This window comes from Podarcis liolepis (assembly GCF_965112155.1).
Source record: "Podarcis liolepis genome assembly, chromosome: 3".
NCBI lineage: Eukaryota > Metazoa > Chordata > Lepidosauria > Squamata > Lacertidae > Podarcis > Podarcis liolepis.
Genome location: NC_139557.1, coordinates 59,236,227 through 59,261,965, shown reverse-complemented (window position 1 = coordinate 59,261,965; position 25,739 = coordinate 59,236,227). Strand labels below are relative to the sequence as shown.

The window sequence follows — 25,739 nt, the reverse complement described above, 5'->3', positions numbered from 1 at the left end:
GAAACTCTATTAGCTGTTATAGAGTTTTACAAAGTAATCAAACTGCATAAGAAAAGGGATACTGCATCTCTTAAATAGCAAATAACTTTTTTTTAACCATTGTTGAAATATTTCCAAATGTACCTCATTTCTTTCCATTTGTGTACTTCTTTTTTTAAGCTAAGCATGTGTGTATCAACATTTTCATTTTTAAGATTTAGAAGCAGCAGAAGAAGAAGTGTGTGTGTGTGTGTGTGTGTGTGTGTGTGTGTGTGTGTGTGCCTTAGTATACATGCACATCTACTGCAAAAATGACAGCATAGACCTATTATCTATATAGGATGTTCCCCCCAAAAAGCCGCTTACACCTGTATACTTGTAAGCAGCCATCTTAGTTGTTTGTTAACACAGCTCTGCCAGTTTGTAACTGAAAGTTAGACAAAAAGGAAAGGGAACAATTGAGAGCACATGACCTGTACACACCTGTTCTGTATGTCATGACATTTAGGTAGTTATCAGTCATCACATTTATGCTGAACTGCATGAAAATACATAACCCATTTAATTTCCTTTTTTCCCCCTGCAATAAATGAAGTGTCAGCATGTCATTTTTCTCCAGCAATCTCTTTCTAATACCGAAATCATTTTTATATGCTAACGTATTTTTTTTATTTGCATGGCACCGTAAGGCTAATCAGTGCATGAGCAAGTTTGTAATGCTAACCAATAAAACATGATTTTTTTTCAAAAACGCACATTTCTCTGCTTTATTGAATGTGACCGAGTCACGCTTTTCATTCACCATTGCTTCTCTTTTTCCACTGTCTGTGATTTGCTTGCCAGGAGGAGCTACTATTCTTACTCCTACTACCTGTAAGTAGAAATGGGTGACTTACTTCTTTACGTGTATTGAAGATGCAGTATCCCTTTTCAAAAAAAAAAGGGGGGGGACAAAAAGTATTAATACTTTGCTACATTTTTCCATATAATTTTGATTTTCTTTTTTTTAGGAGCTAAACATTTTCTAAGGCTTTTCGCTTTTATTTTTAAAGGGATATTGTATTCTAAATGAATGTAGAAACATTATTTCTATATATCTATTTGTTTCTTTCGGTTTCACTACAATTTAATTTTCATTCTGAAATCCAGTTTGGGCTTCTTTCTAGGTTCATGTAATGTGAAAGGTAGTTTTCTTTATCAAGCAGTGAACCGGACTCAGCTCTAATCTGAGGCAGAGTGAAGTCCTCCCACTTCAGGGGAAGAAATGACAGGGAATGTACCCTGTTTCTCACAGCACCCACCACCCAGAAAGAAAGAAAAAAGGAGCTAGGCTAAACTTTAGGATGGTGCTAGAGTGCGAGTCTGCTTTAAACTCCACTTCTGACACCATGTGTTGTGTCTGTAAATGACCTCAAACACAAAGGGCTCTTGAGAAACCTATTCAACCAGATCCATTTGTGCAGATCCCTTACACACGAAGGTGGCGCTCATGTGTTGGTGTTCTTTTACAAAATAAAAATGTGTAAAATGTGCAGTGGTTGAAGGAAGCTGATGCAGTAATGGGGGTGGAACTAAAAGGGTTCCCCAGTGTACATGGTGCTGACCTACATGTGAGTAATGCATACACTTGTCAGGAGCCCCACATGAAGTAAAAGTGATGCATGTTGTCCACCATCACCCAACCAGATGAGGGCACAATGGTGGATGGGTGGGACAGCAGCTGGCCTCTTGTCAAGTAACAAAAAGATATGAGCCCTTCAAGGCTTCTGTTCATTTTGAATCTTCCACCAAAACCACCTAATTATCATTGGGAAAGTTGAAGAAGGCTTCTGGGCTGCTCCTCGCTCCTACCCTGTTCTTCTCCTCACAGTGGGGGAGATGGGATCCAGCAGCTGTTTGAAAGTGATATTTCCTCTGAGCTTGCAATGTTACGCTTTCTTTGAAGCGTTTAAGTGCTTGATCTCTCTTACTCTCAGGGAACAGACCTGTCAACAAGATCTATGCCTATCTTGTATGTTGCACATGGGATGCATTAAATGGTAGCAACAGTCAGAATGGTTTGTAGAAGCATAGACAAAGTTTGAAGCAGCCTAATGCAGGGTTAAAAAAAGCTACTAATTCAAAACAAGCTGCCATATAATATATGTGCAGGCCTGCACTTGAACAGAGCTGCCCTTCAGTAAATCTGAATCATGTATTACCGTATTTTTCGCTCTATAACACGCAGATTTTTTCTCCTAAAAAGGAAGGGGAAATGTCTGTGCGTGTTATGCAGCGAATGTGTGGTCCCTGTAGCCGAAAAATAAGGCAAAAATCAAACCGCGCTTCAGGGAGAAGGGAGCTCCGTGAGAAAGCTGTTGCTTTCCTGCATTCTGCCTCAGGGTCTCTCTGCCCACCCTGCTCTGTTTCGTTGCTGTGTTTGCTCAAACGGAACAAAGAGCAGGGAAAGCCCCTCCCCTCCAGGCAAGTAGAGAGGAAAGCAGAGCGTCCGAACAAAGAGCAGGGAAAGCCCCTCCCCTCCAGGCAAGTAGAGGGGAAAGCAGAGCGTCCCTCGCTCTATCCTGTCCCTGCTCCGGAGGGAACAATGTTTGTGAAGGGAAGAGAGATTACAGGTTCGGCTTAAAATTCTGATTTGACTTCCTGCTTTTTGTTTTTGGAGACACACAGCATTCAAATATGCTTTCTTCCATTTAAAAGGATGAAATCCTTAAACAGTGGCTGGCTTGTGTGGGTGGGTGGGGGAAAACTTTTGCCTTCCTTTCCTCACGTTATAGCCCTCTCCTGCATTCTTAGCCTTCTGTGTTTTTCCTTCCCTCCCCACTTAAAATGTGGTTACAAAGCATGGATCCACATGGATCCTCAGGATCTTTGCATTGGGTCACCCCAAATTCACCATCAGAGCACACAGCATGTCCATGGCTACAGCCTGTCCCCCCCCAAAAAAAATCACACACCCATTGTTGCCTGGGGCTGCAATGGTGCAAAAACGTGGTTACAAAGCATGGATCCACAGGGATCCTCAGGATCTTTGCATTGGGTCAGCCAAAATTCACCATCAGAGCACATAGCATGTCCATGGCTACAGCCTGTCCCCCCCCAAAAAAATCACGCACCCACTGTTGCCTGGGGCTGCAATGGTGCAAAAACGTGGTTACAAAGCATGGATCCACAGGGATTCTCAGGATTTTTGCATTGGGTCACCCCAAATTCACCATCAGAGCACATAGCATGTCCATGGCTACAGCCTGCCCCCCCCCCCAAAATCACGCACCCACTGTTGCCTGGGGCTGCAATGGTGCAAAAACGTGGTTACAAAGCATGGATCCACAGGGATTCTCAGGATTTTTGCATTGGGTCACCCCAAATTCACCATCAGATCACATGTCTGTGGCCACAGCATGAATCACAAAAATGATACGTCCACTGTTTCATTCAGAATATTTTTTCCCTTGTTTTCCTCCTCTAAAAACGATGTGCGTGTTATGGTCAGGTGCGTGTTATAGAGCGAAAAATACGGTAAATGGAGAGGGTTTTGAAATATCAATTAAAAACAACAACAAAAAACCCACTTGATTTTAAACAAAAGCTACCTAAGCTGCTGTAGCCTGACTTTGTTATCCTTGAGTTTACTATGACAAATTGCAATTCCCTTGTTAAATAACAGGATAACCAGAAGTAATTAAGCTATGCAATTTTCACAAAATAATAGAGTATCTCTACTCCCTCCCTTCTTACTTAGCCAACTGCATAGGCTGATGGAGGTGAACACTGTGGTGGTTAACAACGTCTGTCTACTCTCGGCAGCCCCCAATACAAATTGCTGATTGTTCCCAAAACAACAAATTGCATGGGCTGAGCTAGAGTACCAAAGCTATAAAGAGCTGATGGCTGCTAGTAATACAGATGTGTCCACAAATTAAATATTTTTTGCAAATCTATTCTAAATCTAAATCTGATTCAGAGCAATGATCACATGCACATAACACTGCTGGGGATTTTGATACCAGTTAAGACTATGGTTAGCCCAAACACAAGTTGTGGGACTGGCATAGGAAAGAGAGTTACTAAGAGAAAAGAGTGGTAGTGCTTTTAATGCATGCACCCAACAAAAATCATTTAATATATGTTCACCCACAACTTAACATAATAGTGTATTTCCTGTTGCACTACCTGTTTGCTTGCTGCTGACACTCTTCGGAGCTCAGTGCATAGAAGTACTTAAGATGTCCTCTAAGTTTGGTATCTATAGATCACAGCACCACAGCCTTTTCAGGGAAATTAACTTTTTCACGGTTACCTACTTAGCTACTTGCAAGGCTTTAAGTACTGTTGACTTTTTAGCTTGTCTTAACCAGAAACCTAGCTGCAGTCTTCACTATCTGAAAGACTATCCTGAAGGGTTTTTATGAAGTCTTATAAGAAGTGGTGCTTCAAAAATGGGTTTTGTGAAATGAAGAGATGGGACTGGTTATCTCCCCCCCCCCCTTTCCTTCCTTCCTTCCTAAATGTGGCATTAAGACTGGAAGACTGAGAGCTTTAGTATATAGGTGAGAAAAAGCCATCTGAACTATAAAAGCCTTGAATAGTATGATGGGATTAAAGATCAGCAATAACTCTCCTATATTTTTAGTTCTTGCTATCCCATTTTTACACATGTAAAAGTTCTTGACAGCTACAATTCTAAATATAGTCACTGGTAATTTTGAGGAGGAAGTGTATGCTGAGAACTCTGTTGACAGAGGTTCGTGGAGGACCTGCAAATCCATGTATGAAACACAATCACAAAACTGATTTTATGCCATGTCTGCTGTAAATATATAATGAGATGATAGCTGAAGGAACACCCACCACCATCTCATGTCTTTGTTCCCCCACTCTGGAATGAAGACACAATACTTTGAAAAGATTTAACTATGGGTGACTATTTATTATACTTGTAGAGGTTTGCCTTGAGCATTTAATTTTTCACCACTCTTAACTATACTCGGATAGTGCAGGCTTCCAGTTGTTAAAGGTAAAAACTAGGAAGGCACTCTGCCCAATTTGAGATAGGCAGTGAGGAGCTCCAAGTTAACTAAATGACGCGTGCTTTTGTTTGTTTGTTCTTCTTAAACAATATGCCAAGGAAACACCTGCCATTTACTTCCCACCCCTGCTGAACAATCTTGGATATAATGAAGTGTCATAACTCAAGGGTAACCCTCTTGCCAAAGCGCCTTAAACCAGGGAGCAATCGCAGGATATTTGTTAGCAGCCCCTCACCATGAAAATGCACCAGGGTGCTCCTCCACTTACCACAAGAGGAAGCTTACTTGTGCATGGCACCCCTCACGCCACTTGCCAACTAGAAAGTTTCTCAGGCCTTGTTCAACTCCCTCAAAGATAAATCACAATGCTGCCTTTAAAGACAAGCTTGCCGCCCCAGAAGATTGGTCCAGCCAGCATCACACAGTTGGCTCAACCCCTTACCATGCTTCTTCATGGCATAGCAGTGAGGCAAACAGACCCCCATCCTGCTGCTGCAGGTTGGTAGTGCAGCTGTCTTGTTTACTGAGTGGATGTAGTGTAAATTTAGCCAAGGAACAGCTGTGTTGGGTTGACCCAGAGCAGTTCTCGACTTGCATATTTATTTAACAATTTTTGCTTTCTTGTTTATATATTCATCCAACTATTTTCCCCCCCAGAAGACTCAGAGCAGTTTCCCAACCAGGTACACAGCCAATTAGCATCAATCATCTTACCACATAGGGCATTCCAGAACAATTCACTGGGTGGAAAAGTACCTCCAAATTATTTCCCAGTCAAGTTACGTCTTTATTACAAATTATCACTATTTATAAGGCCCTGGCCTTGGAAAATGCAGCCACAGCAACTGACACCCAACTCTTTCAATATTTCTCAGAAAGTGAAGCAAGAATGCCCAGGAGAAAGAATAGTCAGGCCAAGAAAGTATGTTGTATGTGTGGTCAGTAGTGATAATATTGTGCTACACTCAATGCTTGTGTGGAACCTTAGTAGATGTTTCTGCTTCAGGCTTATTGTGGTAAAGTAGGAAAGGCTTAGCAGCACTAAAAAACAACAACACCTCTAGTGTGGAATCAGTCTAGGTCTACATGTGACCAAGCACACGAGGGCTGTGTTACTGAATTTGAGCAGAGACTTGTCAGCACCAAGAATCTGAATGGATCCATATCTTGTTAGCTGTAACTGCATTTTCTCAATAGTATGAGAAGAGTGTCTTTGAGTTTGTCCAGAGGACATTTTCTTCTTCACCAAATCTAGACATCCCTTACAAGGCAGATTTTTTCTTAAGGAGCATGACTTCTAAGCAAGAACATTAATGCACATTTTAAAGATGTCTGTTACTTATCCATTAATATTCCAGAAATACCTTTCTCAGCTGTTCCTTAAATTACAACTGTGTCACCCATTAAGAACATTTTAATATATGTTTCACACAGACATACTTAATACATAGTATACCAACATGTTATTACTATGCAGTATATATTATGATAAACTATCCTGATGACACTTTATTTGGGATTTCACAGTTCAAAATAAACAATTGTCCTGAAAGCAGGAGTATTGATGCAATTTGTGTTTAACTGTAAATTGAGTGCTCTGTGTCCTTAATTAACACAGGTGGTGTTTTGTGGTGTTTTATCTGTGAAAAACCACCAGTGTTTTACAAATATTTGTGTACTAATTAGGATAATCTAATGCAGTTGCTTGTACCTTAAGGATTCAGCCCCGCCCAGTGAACATCTAGCTTCTCCCTCTGCATATGATAGTGAATTTGTACAGGTGTGTACAAATGGGAAGGATATCAGCTATATAGGAATTCCTTTGCAAGCATTCCTTTGGATCCTGTGAGATTCAGTGAACATTGTGAGATTCTGTGAGAACAGCACAGAATTCTGTTTTTAAAAGTATAAGCATAGAAGTCAAAATATTGTTCCCCCATTTGCCACGCTTTGGGGTGATGGTAGGGAACCTAATTTGTCCTATCAGGTCTCAAAACTTAGCCCACCATAGGGTTTGGGGCAAACCACGCTCGCCTGTCCTGTGAGTGAAGTTATATGATGTCAGGGAAGGGATGATTCAAGCTGCAGCTGCAAAAGAAAAAATAGAAATACAGTGGGTGCTCTCATACTTTCTTTGTGACCAAAATTTGGCATTTTAAAAAATATTGCATCTTTTTCCGTTGTTCTGTGGGGGCGGAGGCAGGGGGTGCGGCGGGTGTGGTTTTCCCCGGGTGTCACCACTGAGGAGGGTGACAAAATGCCAGGCGGCACTTATCGCAGGGCCTGCAGTGTGCCTGAGCCACACGTCTCTCCTGGGAGAGATGTGGTGGCTTGGGCACACGCAGGCTCCATGCTGCCCAAACGGTCTGCCTTCTGCCTCCCCCCCCCCCAGCTGTAGGGCGGCTGAGTGGGAGGAGGCAGTCAGGCAGACTCCAGAGGCCCCATGGTGCACCCCGCCCCTATGGGCGGCTTCCTCCACCGCTGATGGTAACAGAAATAATTTTTTCAGCTGTGGCTTAAGTGCAAGCCTGTACTGTACTGGGCTTGAACTTTAAGTGACTTGATGTCATAAGACATCAGGAGATGGATAGATGGGAAGCCTACTTCTGGATCAAGGGCTGGATCCAATTCCTTACTTCTGCTGCAGGAGAACAGCTGGGGCCTTCATTATATACCTTTAGGCACCAGGCAAAACCCTACCTCTTCAGCCAGGCCTTTGGCTGATTAACATCCTATACCCTTTAAAATATGTTTGGTGGGGAGGGGTGGTTATTGGGGAGGGTTTTTTGGGGGGGTGTTCTTATTTTATTTTGTTATCTTGTATTGGTATGTTGTGAACTGCCCTGAGATCTACGGATGAAGTGCAGTGTACAAATGAATTAATTAATTCAAAGGTGATCTGTGAGATGTAATCCTAACATGAACAGAACTATCTTCCTTTTGTTGTGCTGTTTGCATACCTCTGCCAATCTAAGCAATTAAATGATAGAGCAGAAGATGTGGTAGAAAAACCAGAAAAATGAATTCTCTGATTACAAAGCCAAACATAGGTCAAAGATCGTTTGATATAATTATGCTGTTTATTTGTATAAAGGTTAAGTTAAAATGGAATTTTGTTTCCAATTTGAGTATTTTGGCATAATTGCATGGAAAAGCAGCAATTAAAGGGAGAGAAGAATATGAATTTGTAAACAAAAACATTTCTACACGATAAATATTATCTCACAACAAGAAATAAAAATAGTGGCATGGATACAAGTTTGGATCACTGCAGTTGTAAATTTGTCCTGTAAACTCCTAAGAGTAGCTTCATCATTGGCAGTAGTAAGTCGGAAGCACAAGTGCTTAATGTTTCCAATGCTTGCACTGTTCTTGATAGGCTCCTTGTGAAACTAAAGCTGAACTCCCAATTCTACCCACTTGGAAACAAGTCCCAACTGAAATATTTCCAACTTATTTCTGAGTCGGTGTGGTTAGGATCAGGCTGCAGGTTACTAAAGATGAAAAGTGCCCAAGTTGAATACCCTTCCTGTGCAAGTTCCTTTCCAGAAATTACAACGGCAACTCATCATCTGAAACTGCAAGGCACTTGAACATTTTCGTGGTTGTGGGTACCAGAGCATCTAAAGCTGCTCTTAAGTTTGAGAGATTCTTTCATTTTGGTACTGTTACATGTTATTGATCACCAGATGGAAAAATTATGATGACTTTCATTTTTTTGCTTTTTTCTTTTGGCTTTTGGCTGGGCAGCAAACTTGCTAAGAAACGCAAAGATGCAATGGGAAACGCCAGGCAAGAAATGACCCATATGGTGAACGCAATGGATAGGAGTTACGCTGATCAAAGCACACTTCATGCAGAGGACCCTCTCTCGGTCACCTTTATGGATTCCCATAACTTCAGTCCCAGATGTAAGTACAGTAATGGCAGAGCTTAAATGGTCGTTGTAACTGAAACTGGCAACTTACTTTGTTTCTGTGTATAGGTGCTCTGTAGAGGTGCTGTTACATTTACACTAAATAAATTAATTTAGTGAGACACTTGAACTACAGTGGTACCTCGGGTTACATACGCTTCAGGTTACACACGCCGCTAACCCAGAAATAGTTCTTCAGGTTAAGAACTTTGCTTCAGGATAAGAACAGAAATTAGGCTCTAGCGGCGCAGCAGCAGCAGGAAGCCCCATTAGCTAAAGTGGTGCTTCAGGTTAAGAACAGTTTCAGGTTAAGTACGGACCTCCGGAACAAATTAAGTACTTAACCTGAGGTACCACTATATGCAACAGTCACACCCAACCCCAATTTTGGGTGATGGCCCCCTCCTCCATCAACTCCCAGTAGCAGTACAGCCGTAGCTTGGATCTCAAATGCCTTGACTGCCAAACAAATCGGCTCCCAGAAATTGAAATTGAAACCCGGAAGTGAGTGCTCCAGTTTCAGAAGCCAAATGGCTTCCGCGGCTTCCAATTGGCTGCAGGACGGTCCTTGGTTTTCAAACTGTTCCAGGAGTTGAACAGACTCCCAGAACGCATTCTGTTCGAGAACCAAGGTATGACTGTATTGGTTCAGGAAGATCCCTCTCAGGACAAACCTCCAGAGAGTATTTTTGGCAGGCGTGGTTGGCTGCAGGGTATTGAGAACTTCCCATCAATGATCTATACACAAAAATGTAGTATCATGTGACAGCCATCTAAGGCATTCAAAGTACATTGTTGACTTAGCTGGTCCCTTTCCTAACTATTGTACTATCTGGCTCAGAGACTCCTGCAAGCTGTTTGGGACAAAAAACATGGATTATGAGACTGAGTACCTTTTTGCCCAGCCTAGTTATTTCTACCATTTTCTAGGTGCTCATGTAATAGCAAGCACGATGGTAGCATTCTTAAGAGCGTATGTTGTCCCTTCTTTCCTTAGCCAAGATAAATCAATTAACTCGTGGTAACTCTCCTTGCTGTGCACTGTTCTAGTGATAGACATAGGTCCATACGTCGAATTTTCCACTTGAAGGGTGGGTTAAAGACACTGTGCGGGATTCAATTTGAGAGGGATTGTGAGTACTCATGGTAGATTACCTCTTCTCCTCAGTCTCAGGTTTGTACCTTGAAATATATTTTTCCTTCCCTACTGGAACAATTTGTTCCATTAGTTCCTGCAAGAGTGGGAGAGAGACCCCGCAGGAGCCCAATCCAAGCATGAGGGAGAAGACCTCCTTCTCCACAGGTCTTCCACAAGAGGGTGGCCTTCTCCCTCACCCTTGAATTTGGCTTCCACTCTCTCTAAAATTAGCTGGACTGTAATGCAATGGAAGGCCAATTTTAAGACATTTGTAGGGCTTAAGCAGTTGGTTTGGGATGCCAAAGCCTCCACATTCCTTGGCTGTTCCCAAAGAAAGCTAATTATCAGCCAGTGAAATCAGAAATTCTTCTCTTGCTTAGAAATAATTTGGAAGTGTTAAAAAGTTTGCTTTTCCTTTGAAGTGAGTGTTTATGAGCCCATGGAGTTCTTTTCCATGCCTGCCTTGGGAGAACATCCCTAAAAGGAACTGTATGTAAATTAGGCTTAGTATGCCATAATTTACTAAGAGTGTAGTGTGAAAGTAGGGTGTCCACTTGCTGGTTTAAGTACTTGTGATGTTTCACTTTTCTTTCATCAGAGAATTTGCTGATGAATGTTTCAATCAAGGGCATTTCAGCTACGCCCTGTGAAAAACACAGGGTGCATTTAGGCTAGAACTGAGTTTCTAATAGCAGCAATTGCTTCCTAACTGTTCAATTAGCTGTTGGCAGCTGCACTGGCAAAACTACCTGAGAGTTTACTCTGTGGCTGTCAAGCAGCAAATGCTTAGAAGATAGCCTAATTGGGTCGTAGTGGATAATTTTGTGCGTTTATGGCATTGTGGAAAATGCAAACATTGCTTTCAACAAAGCAGACTGTGTGTTCTCTGTTTCACTAATAGACTATGTGACTTTATAAAATTATCTATGTTTCTTTATTGATAAAACAAAAAATACACCAATTGAAGGTAATGTATTTCTTCACGAGCTTTGTTTTCCTGCAGTGCCCAATGATCCACTTGTGCCGACTGCTGTGTTAGGTGAGGACCTAGTCCATAATCTCTTCCTTCATGGATTTCATCTCCTTGCATGGTTTATAACTCCTGTCAACCAATATATTTACTGGGTGTCTAAACAGCTTGTTTCAGACTGGAAATATAAGCCTGCTGTTGGCAGAACATTTGGGTGTACTCATTTTCCTCAGGCAGCATCAAATAGTCAAGAGAAATGAACGGCCTTCCTGGGCTTGAAATGTGCACTGGAAGCTGGTTTCTCCCTCACTTTGGGAGGCTAATTGTTGGTTTTCACAGCTTAATTGGTGGCTGCTTCAGTGATATTTTTGTTTTCAAAGCTGACCTTGCTTTAGAAACAGTGGTGGTTTCACATATTCAACCTGATATGGTAGTGTGATTATGGATGCTTCCAAAAAGGCATTTATTGTAGGATCAGTGCTACTCATGTATGCAGGTTTCTTTCAGTGTCCACACAATGTGTCAGCATCAAAATGCCAGTCTGTATACCCTCCTCCTGCATTTAATCCCCATTTCCCCTTGCCAACAGCAAAATCCAATGAGGTTTTTTTAAAAAAAGAGTAGCGACCAGTTTGCAGCAACTGACTTTTTAGCCATATTATGCTCCTGTCTGGAAGCACCCTATATCGCTGATCTTCTGCAGAATAAAATTTGCTTTTAAAACTAAAAACTGGCATTGAAATAATAACCAACTGATACCTCAAAGTTTGTTTCAAAGCACCACCGCTGAGAAGCTACTGGGGAAACCAGAGCACAAAGAGGGAGGATTCTGAAACCAATATTAAAGATCGGGAAGGGACTTTTCAGGAGACAAGACTAAATAGAAAATGAGTATTCAGCTTGTATTGTTTAGAGTTGCATTCCCCAAAGGAGACAGTCCTTAGCTTTAAGGGTGCTGTTGAGTCCCACTTTCGAGATGCATATTTCCCATTTGTACCACTCTGTGACACAGCCAGCCAGTTAACTAGCTTCCTTCTTAGAAAATATATTACCTAGTGGCAGTTTTCCATGCCCTGGTTAGATTACTATACAATACTTTACATGAGGCTGCTTTTGAAGGTTGGTTGGCCTGTTAACAGTGACATCTGGAAACAAGCACATCCTGTTCTTTACTAGCTACCAATCTGTTTCCATGTACAATTTGAAGGGCTGACTTTGACCATAAAGCTATAAACAGCCTAGGACCTGGCATCTGAAGGACCACCTTCTCCTGTATGAACCTACCTAATTGTTGCGATCATCATAGGAGTCCCACTTCTAGTGCACCCATGTTCTTTAAATGTGGTGGGTGTCCACCAGCGACAGGGCCTTGCAAGTGGCACCTCATCTGTACAATTTTCACCACTTGTGTGTGTGTTCCCACCCATGTTTTGAATGGCTTAAGAAGTGTGACTGGTGGTTTTACATAGCTCTCAATTTTTATTATTTACTTACTTACTTGTTGGGCGTTTTCAATAATATTGAAATCTCCCTGGGAGATTTTATATTGAAGGATGAGGTAGAAATGTTTCAAATAAATATGAGAGGAAAGGGTCTATCAAATATCCTGGTCCCAAGTAATTTCAAGTTTTATAAGTCAAAGCCTACAACTGGCAGTGCGTCCAGAAAAGCAATGTGTTCAAATCTGTGCAGTTCAATTGAACCAATGGAAGTTTGAAATTATCTACGAAGGAAAGTCCATTAAAATGCACAGAGGTAATCTAACCTAGATGTTACAAGAGCCTAGATAGGAGAAGAAAAGACTAAGGAGAGAACCCGATACAAGTTTGGAGTGAAGTCCCTAAGATGGTTGGATGGCACCTTGTGTGCCTCATTTTGGCAACTCCTGCAGCCAAGCTGGTGCCAAAAGTATTCCTCTGCTTTGATTTGGACCACATCAGCGATGCTCTCTGGGCAGCCCAGGACCTCCATACACACTGCCCAGGCTTGCACCTCAGAGAATTCGCTTTGGTGCTGCTAATGCAGCCCTTTGACTTCACCCCCAGAGGCGCACTCCATTTTCCTTCAAGACAGACGAATGAAACAATAATAGATGGGAGGGACTACAGCCGTAGCACTTTGTGTCACAAGTGCTACTTGAACAAGGAGTGTCAGGTCCAGATTTAATGGCACCCTCAGCCTGCCAGTGCACTTCCCACAGAGTAGGCCAAAGGCTATCAAATCATCAGTAGTACTGCATTGTTGTTAAGGATGTGGCCTAACAAACTCAGTCCAGACATTACCAGATCCAGAAACCCATTCAACATTTCTTTTGCCATTCCCAGTCCATATCTGCAGACAGCTTAATCCTGAAGCCTAATCAGCATGTGATTCAAGATAGAGTCCTATGGAACCTACCTGACAGGTAGCAGCAACCATTAAAATATTGTCTCCCAGTCTCCCATACAGTAATCCAGAAGGATATCTTAGTCGAATCAAAGGCCAGCTTAGGAACATTTGTTTTATCCTTTTCCTAGCATAAATCAACCAGTAGTGCAAACAAATGAACTCAAGTGCTAAATGCGGGCCAGAAACTGCATTGAAATGGATCCAACTTCCAATGGAAACTGATCCATACCCAAAAAGCTTATCACCGTATAGTGACTGCCTCAAATTCCCACACCCTTTGCCATATTGAATTCAAGCATCCCCCTCCCCTCCCCAAAATACATGGCAGTTGGGGGGCTTTGGAACATGATTTTGTAACATGAGGAATAAAAATTTTAGATGTCCGTGTCTCAGGCCCTTTGGAACTTGTTATAACTTTCTGAGCTAAAAGAGTTAGGCCAGAATCTAAAAAACCATTTTAGCTGTTATCTAAGGTTTGAGCAGATCCCATGGGACTGCTTCATTTTCCCCAGCTTTGAACTACAGATTCCCTTGCCATATCACAACTATTTTTAAAAATAACCCAGTTTTTGTTTTTAAAAAGCAGCTTACAATGTGGCACAGGAAGTGGTGTTTGAGAACCACACTTCCCTGTCTTATCTTAGGTGGATGGAGCTAGTTCATTGTACATACTACATTTTTACCTTGCCCTTATGATAAGGACCTTAGGTTGGCTTCCATGGTTCCCTTTCCCCTTTATTCTTTAAAAAACTTTGTGTAGGCTGGGAATTTGCCCAAGGTCATCCTATGGGCTTCATGACTGGGTAGGGATTTGAAATCAGGTCTACTATACTATAATAGTAGCCCCAACTCAGGGCTCCATAGCTGGTCAGGTATATGGGTGTGGGTCTCCTATGCACACATTCAGCATTGTGTCAAATGCCCCATGCTTTTTCTTCAGCCATTTAGTAATGATTTGATTACAGCTTTAAATTATAATTAACATATCTAAATAATTGCTAATTTTAAACTCGCTGATTGGGTGCTGTTTTCCTAATCCTTTTCATCAAGAGGCTCTTGCTGCCATGTACTCACTACACAAGTATATTTGATGTGACATTAGAGCTATCAAAACCTCCAACTGAGTTAGGTGAAACAAATCTTTTGACATGCAAAGGTTAATCTGCTCGAATTTTAGTGAGACAGGCAGCTGTGAAGAGCAACCCCAGGGCAAAACTGAAAGGCGGCCTGACAGTTTCAGCATGCATTCACATCACAGTGTGGTTTGTTGTTTGTTGTTCATTGACAAATATTATTTACGTGAGGCAAAATGTCTTAGTTGGAGTTCACGAGAGCTTGTATTTATGCTAGAGATTTGATACCATTGCTCATTCTTTCTTTTTTTATATTTGACATTTCATTTCATTTCATACATACATACAAAAAATGGTTTTGTAATATGTGCATGTCTGTGGTGATTAAAATGGCACAAAGTTGTTTAGATTTCTTTATGATTCCAAAATTGTAGAAGCTATTTTAGTTACCATTGTTATAATGCTTCTACGGCTTTTAAGCTTAAGCTTTGACTGTTTTCTAACATAAAAAAGGTTTTCGAATGTCTCAAGATTTATTTGCTTTTTTTAATGCTTCAATGGGCTACAGTCCCTATAACTGGTAAGTATTTGAGGAGACAGGGTGAGTGTGTTGAGATGTCACACTGAACCATAGAACACACAGCCATGAAACATAGTTTCAAGTTAGCTTATTTCAAACAAAACATAATTAACATTAACCAGGGTTTTAGCTGTTCAAACAACATCCATTACTGTTCAGAATCAACCTATTACTAAACAAAAGCTTCTAAACTAATCCTCCTCAGAAGAGGTAAACTGGGATTGCACAAGTCTAAGCCTTGTCCTGTGGAACCATGCTTTATAGTATATTGTGTGAATGTTGGCTGGGTAAATGAGGTGATTTATATTACAAGATATATGGTATAATGAATGAAATACTGTCTTTAATATGACTTTGATTTGTCATTCACACTGTTACTCAGTTTAATGAAGCACACAATGATTCAAATTAAAACCCCATGAGATCATTTAAGAAGCGGGGTTATTTACTTTAATATAATAACATGATTGCTTTTATGGTACTTAAAAATGACTTTGGATTTGATCTTTGTTGGACTTTGATATGTGTCTGTTTTGAAATAGGACCCCGCTTTGTTAGTTCAAATGTTTCTTGTTGGTGGAGTCAGATCAGTGTGGAAGAAGTAAATTCCTAAAATTCAGATTTGGAATGCAAGTAATCTGCTACCAAATTGGAAGCTTCTGTGTTCTGTCCAGCATCTTGTACAAGATTGGTTCAAAATAAATGTGAAATAGTTGTAGAAGATGACTACTGGCAAAGCTCTGCCATACAATACATGTGTTTCTTTTTCATGTATTTCCCAGGTGTATTTCCCAGGTGTTGGCTGGGGCAACTGTGGCTGGCAAGCAGCTGGATAGGGCTCTATCATGCTAGACAAGTGGGTTCTTATAGTCATTATGAAGCTGTCAAACCCAAGTTTAATTTGAACATATACCTATGTCAGTGGAGTGGGATTTCAGTTGAAGGAGTTGATGTGTTTGAAAATGTGAAGGGCCTTTCGCTGTATCTTATTGTACTGATTCTAACATCAGAGCGTCATTTTATGGTGTGTGCACTAGGTACTCTGATCGTCAGATTAACCTTTATTAGTTAATGTATATTCTTCTCTAAAACAATCTGTGTTGCTTAACTAGGTAACTATGTTATAATATAATGCAAAACTGGCATAGCTGGATCAGATCAGGGTAGCGAGGTGGATTTTCCAGAAAATTTTGAACAGGGGTAGCTTGTATAGGGAAATTTTAAGTTTACACTGAATTTTTTTCTGATGTCCCAGAGAGTGGTGTAATTTGACATGCTTATTTTACATTTTTATCATAAGAAAATTACCTTATGTTACTTTTTTGTCTAAATACATCACAAGTGTCTGACCAGAAATACACAAGAAGGAAAAACTAAAGCATGCTATGTGGTCTAAATGGTATATAATGTAAAAGAAATTGTGCTGGAATACTTGTAAAAAATTAAAAACAATAGCATGTACTTCCCCTGCATTGTCTATGGGGAGTGGGACCAAAGGTACAGAAAACTGTTGCCACTAATAAATTTGAGCAACGCAAAGAAGTTTGCATGAGTATGCTGAACCATATACTTGCTATGGATTTTCACCTGAAAACATTAACTCCAACTTTAAAACCAGAAACTTGCCTAATACTGTATTTGCATTTGGCGTCCACTCATTGTTACTTAATGAACATCCAAAATGGGGTGGGGGAGGGGAATCCATGGCAAAATAAAGCACTGTTTTTCTTCTTCTTTTGGACATTTTTCCAACTTGCACCACTGAATGAAGTGAATTTTGTTCATTCTGTTTCTGGTGCCTGGCCAGATACCTCCAAAAACACTTAAGCAGAGTGTGAAGACAACAGCCCTCTCTAAAAACAAGATCCCTTTGAGACTCTTGAAGGCCAACAATGGTTCAGTTTACGTTGCACATACCGATTATCTCAGGGTGAACTCTTTTTGTGCAATGGTTCCTTTTCTCTCTCCCCACCTCCAAAATCTCCAAGGGTACATGAATTACCTCTGTGCAGCAGCCATAAAATGTAAAGCCAGCCTCTGGTCCAAGCAAAGATTGACAGCTTTGCTTGAAGCATTTACTCTTACCATGTTCTTAAGGGAAGATAGATCACAGAGAACAAGTCCATGTCAGCTTGTAGCAGGTTTTGAGGGCTCCAAGGCAGCCATAAATAGAAGGTTACTGCTTACTCAGTATATGTATGGGGCATATAGAGGTTGTTGCAATAGTGTTGTAAGTTACCCCAAGGCCCATCAGCTGTATACAAAAGTTGAACAGCAGTTTGAGCCTATTCTGGCAATTTGTGCTGACTAGAGTTGGCCAACTCAAACTGAGTTCAATCATTTACTGCTGGACAGTGAATTTGATTTAAAAATGGGGGGGGACATGTAAAATTATCTTCTGTGCTGTCTTCCTGGTCCCAGGTGAAATTAGCACTGCCTAGTTCTCGAGATAAGAACAGACCTTTCCCCAAAACAATGCTTTTCAGAAAGCCAGAACTCATTTGTTGTGTCCACATTCCTTATTGTGGCTTCCAAAACCTTTACAGAGTGTGGCAGCGAGCTGATTTAAAACTGGACTGTATCTTGGAGTCTTTGAGTTTAATTCTTATTCTCTGGATTAATATCACCACAGATGAAAACCACAGTGCAACAGCAGAGTCAAGTCGTCTGCTCGATGTGCCTCGCTACCTCTGCGAAGGAACAGAGTCTCCATACCAAACAGGCCAACTACATCCTGCTATAAGAGTAGCTGATTTGCTGCAGCATATCAACCTCATGAAAACATCTGACAGCTACGGTTTTAAAGAAGAATATGAGGTAAAAATGTCAACAGCTGTGTTTTTTCAATAACTTAGGAGAGGCCCGTTGAGAGTACAGCTTCTTGTTTTCACGAGTTCTTAATTACAAGAAGATTAAAATGAATGTTTAATTGGGATTAAATTGTTAAAAGACCACTTCTCTGTGAACCATGAGTCAATGAAATAATCCCAAAGAGAAACTTTGAAATTTCATTGCTTTAGAAGCTATGTCATAAAGCATTACAAAGGGTGTGCTTGAAACATCCACTCTCTACCGAAAGTCCCTCCTGTTCTGCAGCATTTTTTTTCATAACCATTCTTAAGTCAGCTGTTTTAACACTGATATTTATGTCAGATAACTGGTTGCTATCAAGGTATGGAGAGAGTAGGATTGTGGTAGGTGGATCCATCCAACCCTACCTGGTCTCAGGCTTTTGGTTGGCCACTGTGGGAAATGGGGTGGTAGACTAGATAGGCCACTGGACTCCTTATGTTGATGTGCATAAACCCTGTAAAAAAATTCAGGGTACAGGGACAGTGTACAGAGCCTATAGCAGTGGCAGATTTGGACCAGTGTGACCACATTGGGAGCTGACGCTAGAGGGTGCTGCGGGGCTTTGCAACTATAATGCAGTGAATTGAAAGAACAGAAGGCGAGGAGCAGGGGGTTTCAAATGTTTGCCTCATACAGGACTGAAATTTTAAAGACCAAAATCTGCCACTGCCCATAGCCATGTTTGAACAGCATGCCATAAAAATGACTTTACTGTGAATGAGAAGCATGCTAGTGCAAGTCCATATTGTGGTGTTTCACTCAAGAAATACTTGATTTATTTTTGTCACTGTGACAGAAATCATTTTTAACTGGGAAATTCTTTCTTCACATGTTTACCTATTTGTTGTTGGACAGTTTATGTTATTTGTATTAGGGATGGAGAAACAGGCGAAAGCAAGAAGCACACACTTCTTGCAGTTTAAAGTAGCAGGCCTTGAATTTGCTCAATGTTTGCTTCTGTTCCCATCAGAAGTTTCCAGACCAGTTACTACATTTATTTCTAATGGAAAAATGTAGGTGGTTGCTATTTTGAATACTAAAACAAATGTTAAAATAAATGCAAAAATATGTGTGAATTTTAATCTCATCCACCCCACTTTTTTTTTAAATAAAGAGCTTCTTTGAAGGGCAGTCAGCTTCTTGGGATGTGGCAAAAAAGGATCAAAACAGAACAAAGAATAGATATGGAAACATTATCGCATGTAAGTTAAAAGTGGATATTTCATTATGTTGACGAATATTTAGTAAACTCGTACAGCATACCTGGTTCCCCCACCCATCCAGTTTCCCTGTCTGGTAGATTTGGCTGAGAAATGGTGACTGAGCATCATGGTGAGTCTGAGTGGAGATCTGAACAGCTCTCCCTATTCCTGGTCCATCACTTTTATCACTACACCACATTGATTATATCTACATCATGCAGATTATAGGGCCACAATTGTTTACCTTTATAATGAGAGATCAGGGGAAGTTAAGTTTGACAATTTCTACTTTGGTTCAATGGATTGATTGTTGCCTAGCAACAACATGAGAGTGAACCCAGGTCCCTTGCTATGCTGTGTAGCCTTTCAGCTGAACTGTTGCTGGGTGGAGGTGGTAGGTGTGTTGAAGGAAGATAGAGTTGTTGTTGTTATACTCTGCCTTTCTCCCTGAGGGGGCAAAGCAGCTTACAGATAGAAATATGGTCAGATATTTATTTATTTATGTACAGATAAAAGGTAATTTTAAATAATGTTATAATAATCAGAAATGAATGAAGGGATGAGAGAAAGGGGTAGTAAGATACAAGTAAAAAGTTTTTTCTGCAAACCAATTTCCCCTCTCTTTAGTTCTTTTTAAATTTAAATTAACTTCTCACTGCATTTCTGCTACACTGCTACACCATATTTGATTTTTCAGTTGTCTACTGCTGGTGCATTCTGATGCAGTGATTAGAATCAAAGAACCCTGACAGATCCTCAGGAGTAAAGCTTTTGATAGTTAAGACCAAAGCACAAACAAAATTTGATTACCATTTTACAACAAGAATAGCATCTGCTATCACGGTGCTAGTGGGAAAACAGCTGATAAAAGCTTAGATTTCTCTGTCCATCATATTCAGATGTGTGAAAGAGTATGCATTCAAATCACAATTTTTCAAGAGCTGAACATTTTAGTGATTGTGGTGGGCCAGATTCTTAACTGTTTGAGGGTTCAGTTCACATACTACCTTTGGTAGTGATAAAGGCACCAAGAGATTACACTATGTGCCATTACTGCTTGGTGATCTGTGTTTTTTGTGACTTTCCTCATGAAAAGCCTTTTTACTCCACTGGGGGATGGGGAATAAATAGGACTGTCTGTGAGTGCATCTTCTTCCTCTCCGTTCCTCCAACACACTGATAATTTCTCTGATGGCCTTTCTCAATCGCCCTGCTTGTAAACTAATTCCACCGAGCCATTTGAGTGGACCAGCCTTTCCCAACATGGTGCCCACCAGATATTTTGGACTGCGACTCCCTGACAATTGTAGCATAAAAATATCTGGAGGGGGCTAGGATGGGGGGAACTATACTAGAGTGATGTGCAGCATATCCATGCCACTGCAAATCCACCTAAATGACAGTGTTAAAAGTAAATTTCTCATATGACAGGTTGCTCTTGAGCTAAAGCTCATCACAATGAAGCAGCTGCCACATGGAACTATTTAAAGTAGCTGTCACGCATCAAAGACTGAACTAAGCTATGAAGTCTAGTTTAAGACAGCTATATATGCCCCTACTTATCATCATCCATTGCATATACACATATTTCAGTGAAACTCCTAAAAAAAGAAGTGTGTTGCTTCTGCTCAGGTGAAAGTTTTAAACACCAGAGTAGTCAATATAGGGCCCTCCAGATGTTTCTGAACTCCACCAGTCAGGACTTTCTCCTGAAATATCTTCAGGGGTTCATGTTGGCAATCCCTGGATTAAAGGCATCCACTAAAATGTCTGTTTTGTTAGATGCTAATATCTGCTAGTCCAGTCCCTTCTATCATAGTTTACATCCATCCATACCTATTGTACATTTGTCCTGGACAAGTTTTGACTCACACAATATTTTTACAGATGACCACTCCAGAGTGATATTACAACCTGTGGAAGATGATCCTTCTTCAGACTACATTAATGCTAATTACATTGATGTAAGTAGATGATACAGCTTGGTCTTTTTCTTTCCAGCTTCTCTCTGTGAAACTTTTTTGCATGCAATTCCTACAAACTGAATGACAGCTTTTTCCCCCCAATTAAGAACAAAATGTACACTTTTCCTTGTTCTCCGTCCTAGTACTCACTGACATTGTTGTGCTTTCTTTCACATCTGACTTTGATTTGGGCTGTAGATTTGGCTGTACAGGGATGTAAGTACCACTATATGTGAATAACAGCATCCTGTTATGACTATTTAATATAGCAAACATTCTCAGTTGTGTTACTCTTCTAATTTTTATTACTAGATATATGTGCATGCCTCATTTAATTAATCCCATTTATATATCTGGTCTTTTAAATGTTCCTTTGTGTTAATAATTTATGTTTGTACCTGTATTTTAAAAGTTAGATAGTCCTATAGTGCAGTCATGAAAACCATCAGCTAAACCAGCTGACCTTATCTGTTAAAGAAAAATCGCATTTTGCTTGAGTATTATTTTTGTTTGCTTCGGTCAGTAGCTTTTATTTTGCATTCCATTTTCATGTGAGAAGCTGGATAGTTTGGTGTATAGTGCTGATTCTGAAGAGACCTAGTTATGATACGAAACGGGTTCTTGATGGTGGTGAATTGTCTCCTTTTGTTAAAGGGAGTCCAGTTATGATCACTTTTCTTATGGGCTGGGGACAATTCAGTAATGGTATATATAGTATATACACAAACATATATATTTAGAGACATAGGTTGTATCCACTGACGTTGTCTCATTAGCACAAGGAGTTTCTCTCCATTTTTCTTTCCCCTGCCCCCACACCTTTTGTTCTGGGTGTTCACACAACTCATAATGTGTGCTTCATGATTCCACCAGAGATTATGTCTTGGGCAAGTATGGACATGTTTTGGAAACACAAAATATATATCTATTCAAGAGAAACAAATGGAAATAAGGCGGGGGAAGGGTTTGGATATGATTTCACTGAAACTAAAAATTGGAGATTAGGCAATTTATAGTGCAATACGCACCATGCCTACTCAGAAGTAAGTCTTGTTGAATTTGGTGGGGCTTACTCCCAGGCAAATAGGGTTCAGATTTTAGCCTCAGTCACAGTGGAGATCCATTAAATCTAAGCGTGACTAAATCCAATACAACAAATGTTAAGACCCATGTATGTGGTATGCTTTACTAGGAAATGACTCAGCAGTTTGTTGTTGAGAAGTGTCAATATAAAATTTGTGGCTTTGCTGATAAATTTGCAGAAGTATTGTTCTCTAAAATGGAAGTCATTGGCCTGGCACATGCAACTCACTCTATTTTTTAGGGACCTTTGCATGAAGTCCTCTTATTAAAACCATCACAGGTTCTTGGTTAAATGCCGAGGGACACAATTCTGTTTAAGGAAACAGAAATGTTATTTTACTAGCATATACAAAACGGAACTAATTAATTTATTACAACAAAATTTTAAATTGTGCACTAAAATAAATTCATAAACATATAATCTATTTGAATATCAAGTTCTCTTTGGGTGTTCATTTCATAGCAGCAATTTCCCAGCTCAAGCAATTCAGTAGAATGTGTTTCATATGAGGAAAATTACACAAAGTTGTTTCCTCCAGAAGTATTTTTAAGAACAAGAATAATACATAATAATTATTGAGGGAACATTGGAGAAGAAGGTGTTTACAGGAGCTTTAGCACTGCATTTAAGGCTCATATCTCACATTTGTATACAAGGGGATATAGGTACCTTTCCTTGCAAGCCAGCACTACTAAATTGCTTACTTCTTCTTACAATTCTGTGCCATGCTATTAACAAAAAATGGCACTTGGAAATAATTTCCATGGGTTCTGGTTATTATTGCTTTTTTGTAGTTTTAATACACTGAATAGTGTGGAGCTCTCTCCAATGTTTGAAAATGATAGCGTAGAAAAAATTCAGTAGTACTATATGTGCATGTGTATATACATGTCTTTATATAAAGTATTATATATGCACACAATTTGTTTTAATTCTAAAATTTGGTTTATATAACTGCACAAAGTATTTTTACAACATTGCATGTAGATTTTGAATTTGTGCACACATACACATTGTCCAGCTCTAACATTCAGCTGTTCTGCTTGTTATTTATGGCTCTAATATTTTTTGCGCATTCATAGTGGAAGCTAGTTTTTGCTAATTAAGTGTGATTGTTTCGCGGCTTATTATATGGAGCAGCAAACAGAACTATTTCAGTCATAAAAGTGAAGGCAAAGTGTATAGTTTCAACACTGAACTAATGCTAGCAGAGATCCAGTTGTAGATTTCACATGACACCTATCAGGAAGCATTGATCTAATATTACGTAAAGTACATGTTGTATTAGGTTATATGAAATTTCCATCCAGTCTTAAGCACATTCACTCAGAAATGAAACCATTTGAAATCAATGGGACTTCATTTCTCTTCCAGCACTTTACTTGGAAGTTTTTTTTTTTACAAAAAATAATAATAGCTAAAACTAGGCAATATAGCTGACCAGCTACGACTACCATATATTGAAAAGGATGCCTACAAATGTCTTGGGTGTGCCTTCATTTTCCCTACTGGATTCTACTTTCAAAGCTAATAATAGTCCATTGTAGAAATCAACTTATTTTGCTGTTTCAGGGATACCAAAGGCCAAGTCACTACATCGCAACCCAAGGTAAGAGTTTGCCAGAGTATCTGTCATTTTGGACCGTGTCTGAAGGGTTACTCCAGCCATTGTGTGGAAGGTTGTGAGAGCATGCTTCTACTCCTAACCCTACTCCATGTCACAAAAACCTGACCTGGAGAAAGGCTGCCGCATGACCCCTGGCTAGCAACAACGCTCTGCACAGCAAAAAAGAGACACCACAAGGTTTCTCCTGTTGGATTAGGAGCCTTCTGCTGCATGTTACCCCTTGTGCCAAGGGGGAGGGGTAGTTTGGCAAGGGGGGTGGAGGGCTGCTTGTTTGAGTGTTTCAGTTGGTACATTTGAACAGTTTGGTTTATTTTCAGGGCAAACCCCTTCTCTAGTTGCAGTGAATGTGGGGCTCTCTATTGGAGTCATGGATCCTTGTTTTTCGTTTTTGTTTTTTACACCTATATCAACTCGGTAATAGTTACAACCAAACAGAATAATCATGAAAGAAAGATAATTTGCCTCAAAGAAGCAAGTCTTCTGCCTTATCTGAAGTGTCTCCCTTGTCATAGCAAAAACTCTTCTTAATAATTTGGGCCATAATTAATTTAAGGTTATCATTTCTGGAGAATATAATGAAGCATTAACCATTACTGCAGTGAATTTTGCCCCATTAAGCTTGAAGAGATTTCTATCTCTTCAGTGCTTAGCTGAACCCATGGAACCCATTTTACAATAGGAGAACCTTGAAAATATTAGCTAACTAAAATAGAGCCTAAGTATTTTAAGTAATTTAGCATCTCAGATTATAATTGTGTGAGCTATATAAAATTAAGTACTATTAAATACTGTTGGTTAAGTTTCATCTAATATAGTTGCACCTAATGCTTGCTGCAAAATGTTTACTATAGTCCACTGTAGGTACAAATAACAAAATAGAGATGCAGCTCTTTGATCGGCTTAAGAATTGCATAGCAAAGTGTCTATAAAGATCCATTTGTTTGTCATTTACTCCTGAGGGGGAAACCCACAACAAAAACCCACAACAACTCTAGCTGTGTTCAAAATGTAAGCACAGATGCTGTTTCCAACTTCTTTGTTGCTTAGTTTAGGCCTAATGTACTAGCTAACAATTTTTATTTTATTTAGTGCTGTCTTTTCCTTAGAACATAAAAATAGCCCTGCAGAAATGGACCAAAGGCCAGTCTTGTCCAACATCCTATTTCCCACAGTGGCCAATTCAGTGTCTAGAGAAAGCACACATGGAGGACATGGGTACAATAATCCTTGCCTGCTGCTGCTTCCTAGCAGCTATTTTTCAGTTATACACTGTCTTGAACCTGTCCTGACTAGTAGTCAATGATGGTGTTACCCTACATTAATTTAAGAAAGGGATATAAATTTATTAGAATCAGAATCGAAGCAGGGCTTATTAAGTTAAGGTATTAGACTGAAACTTAAGGGGCCACTGCCAATGAAATTCATCCTATGGGGGAACAGGATGGCTGGATTTTAATTAACTGCAAAGTTCTATCACGGACAGACTACGAGGTTCTGTTGTCTGTAATAAAATGACAGCAGGAGAGCAGGACAAATAGAGTTTTCCGTAAAGACTATGATAAGATGACTTTTCATGTGCTAATGAACCCATATTAAAATTACTGATTTTTAGTACTTCAGTGTTTTCTTGCATAATGCCAAGCTGAAGAGTCTTAATGCCTAATAATCTGGTTTAAGTGAGATACTTAAGCACTAATGAAACATAAATTATAAATGTGCAGTGGTCCGGGGAGGATTACTGGAGCCCTTCATACCTAAGGAAATAACTGGCAGGTATTTTAGAGATCAGTGGCTTGGTAGTTACTTTACATTTATTTAAGAGTATTTTCTTTTCAGGTCCAGTCCATGAAACGGTGTACGATTTCTGGAGAATGATATGGCAGGAACAATCTGCGTGCATTGTTATGGTTACAAATTTAGTTGAGGTTGGACGGGTAA

The 25,739-nt window shown here is 40.0% G+C and overlaps 1 protein-coding gene across 18 annotated transcripts in view; it reads left to right on the top strand.

The window, feature by feature from the left end:
- The window catches only part of PTPRK (protein tyrosine phosphatase receptor type K), a 330,112-nt gene that overhangs the window by 288,669 nt on the left and 15,704 nt on the right, over window positions 1-25,739 (top strand). For 4 of the 18 annotated variants that reach the window (XM_083497982.1, XM_083497980.1, XM_083497981.1 and 1 more), the window contains exons 15-20: window positions 8,757-8,917; window positions 17,704-17,888; window positions 19,039-19,126; window positions 21,014-21,090; window positions 23,747-23,783; window positions 25,638-25,735. In XM_083497982.1, coding sequence (XP_083354108.1) covers window positions 8,757-8,917; window positions 17,704-17,888; window positions 19,039-19,126; window positions 21,014-21,090; window positions 23,747-23,783; window positions 25,638-25,735 — 646 coding nt within the window. Of the gene's footprint in view, window positions 1-822; window positions 853-8,756; window positions 8,918-11,063; window positions 11,100-15,059; window positions 15,072-17,703; window positions 17,889-19,038; window positions 19,127-21,013; window positions 21,091-21,288; window positions 21,307-23,746; window positions 23,784-25,637; window positions 25,736-25,739 lie in introns of all 18 variants that reach the window. The other 14 variants (XM_083497984.1, XM_083497986.1, XM_083497974.1 and 11 more) reach the window with 6 other exon arrangements.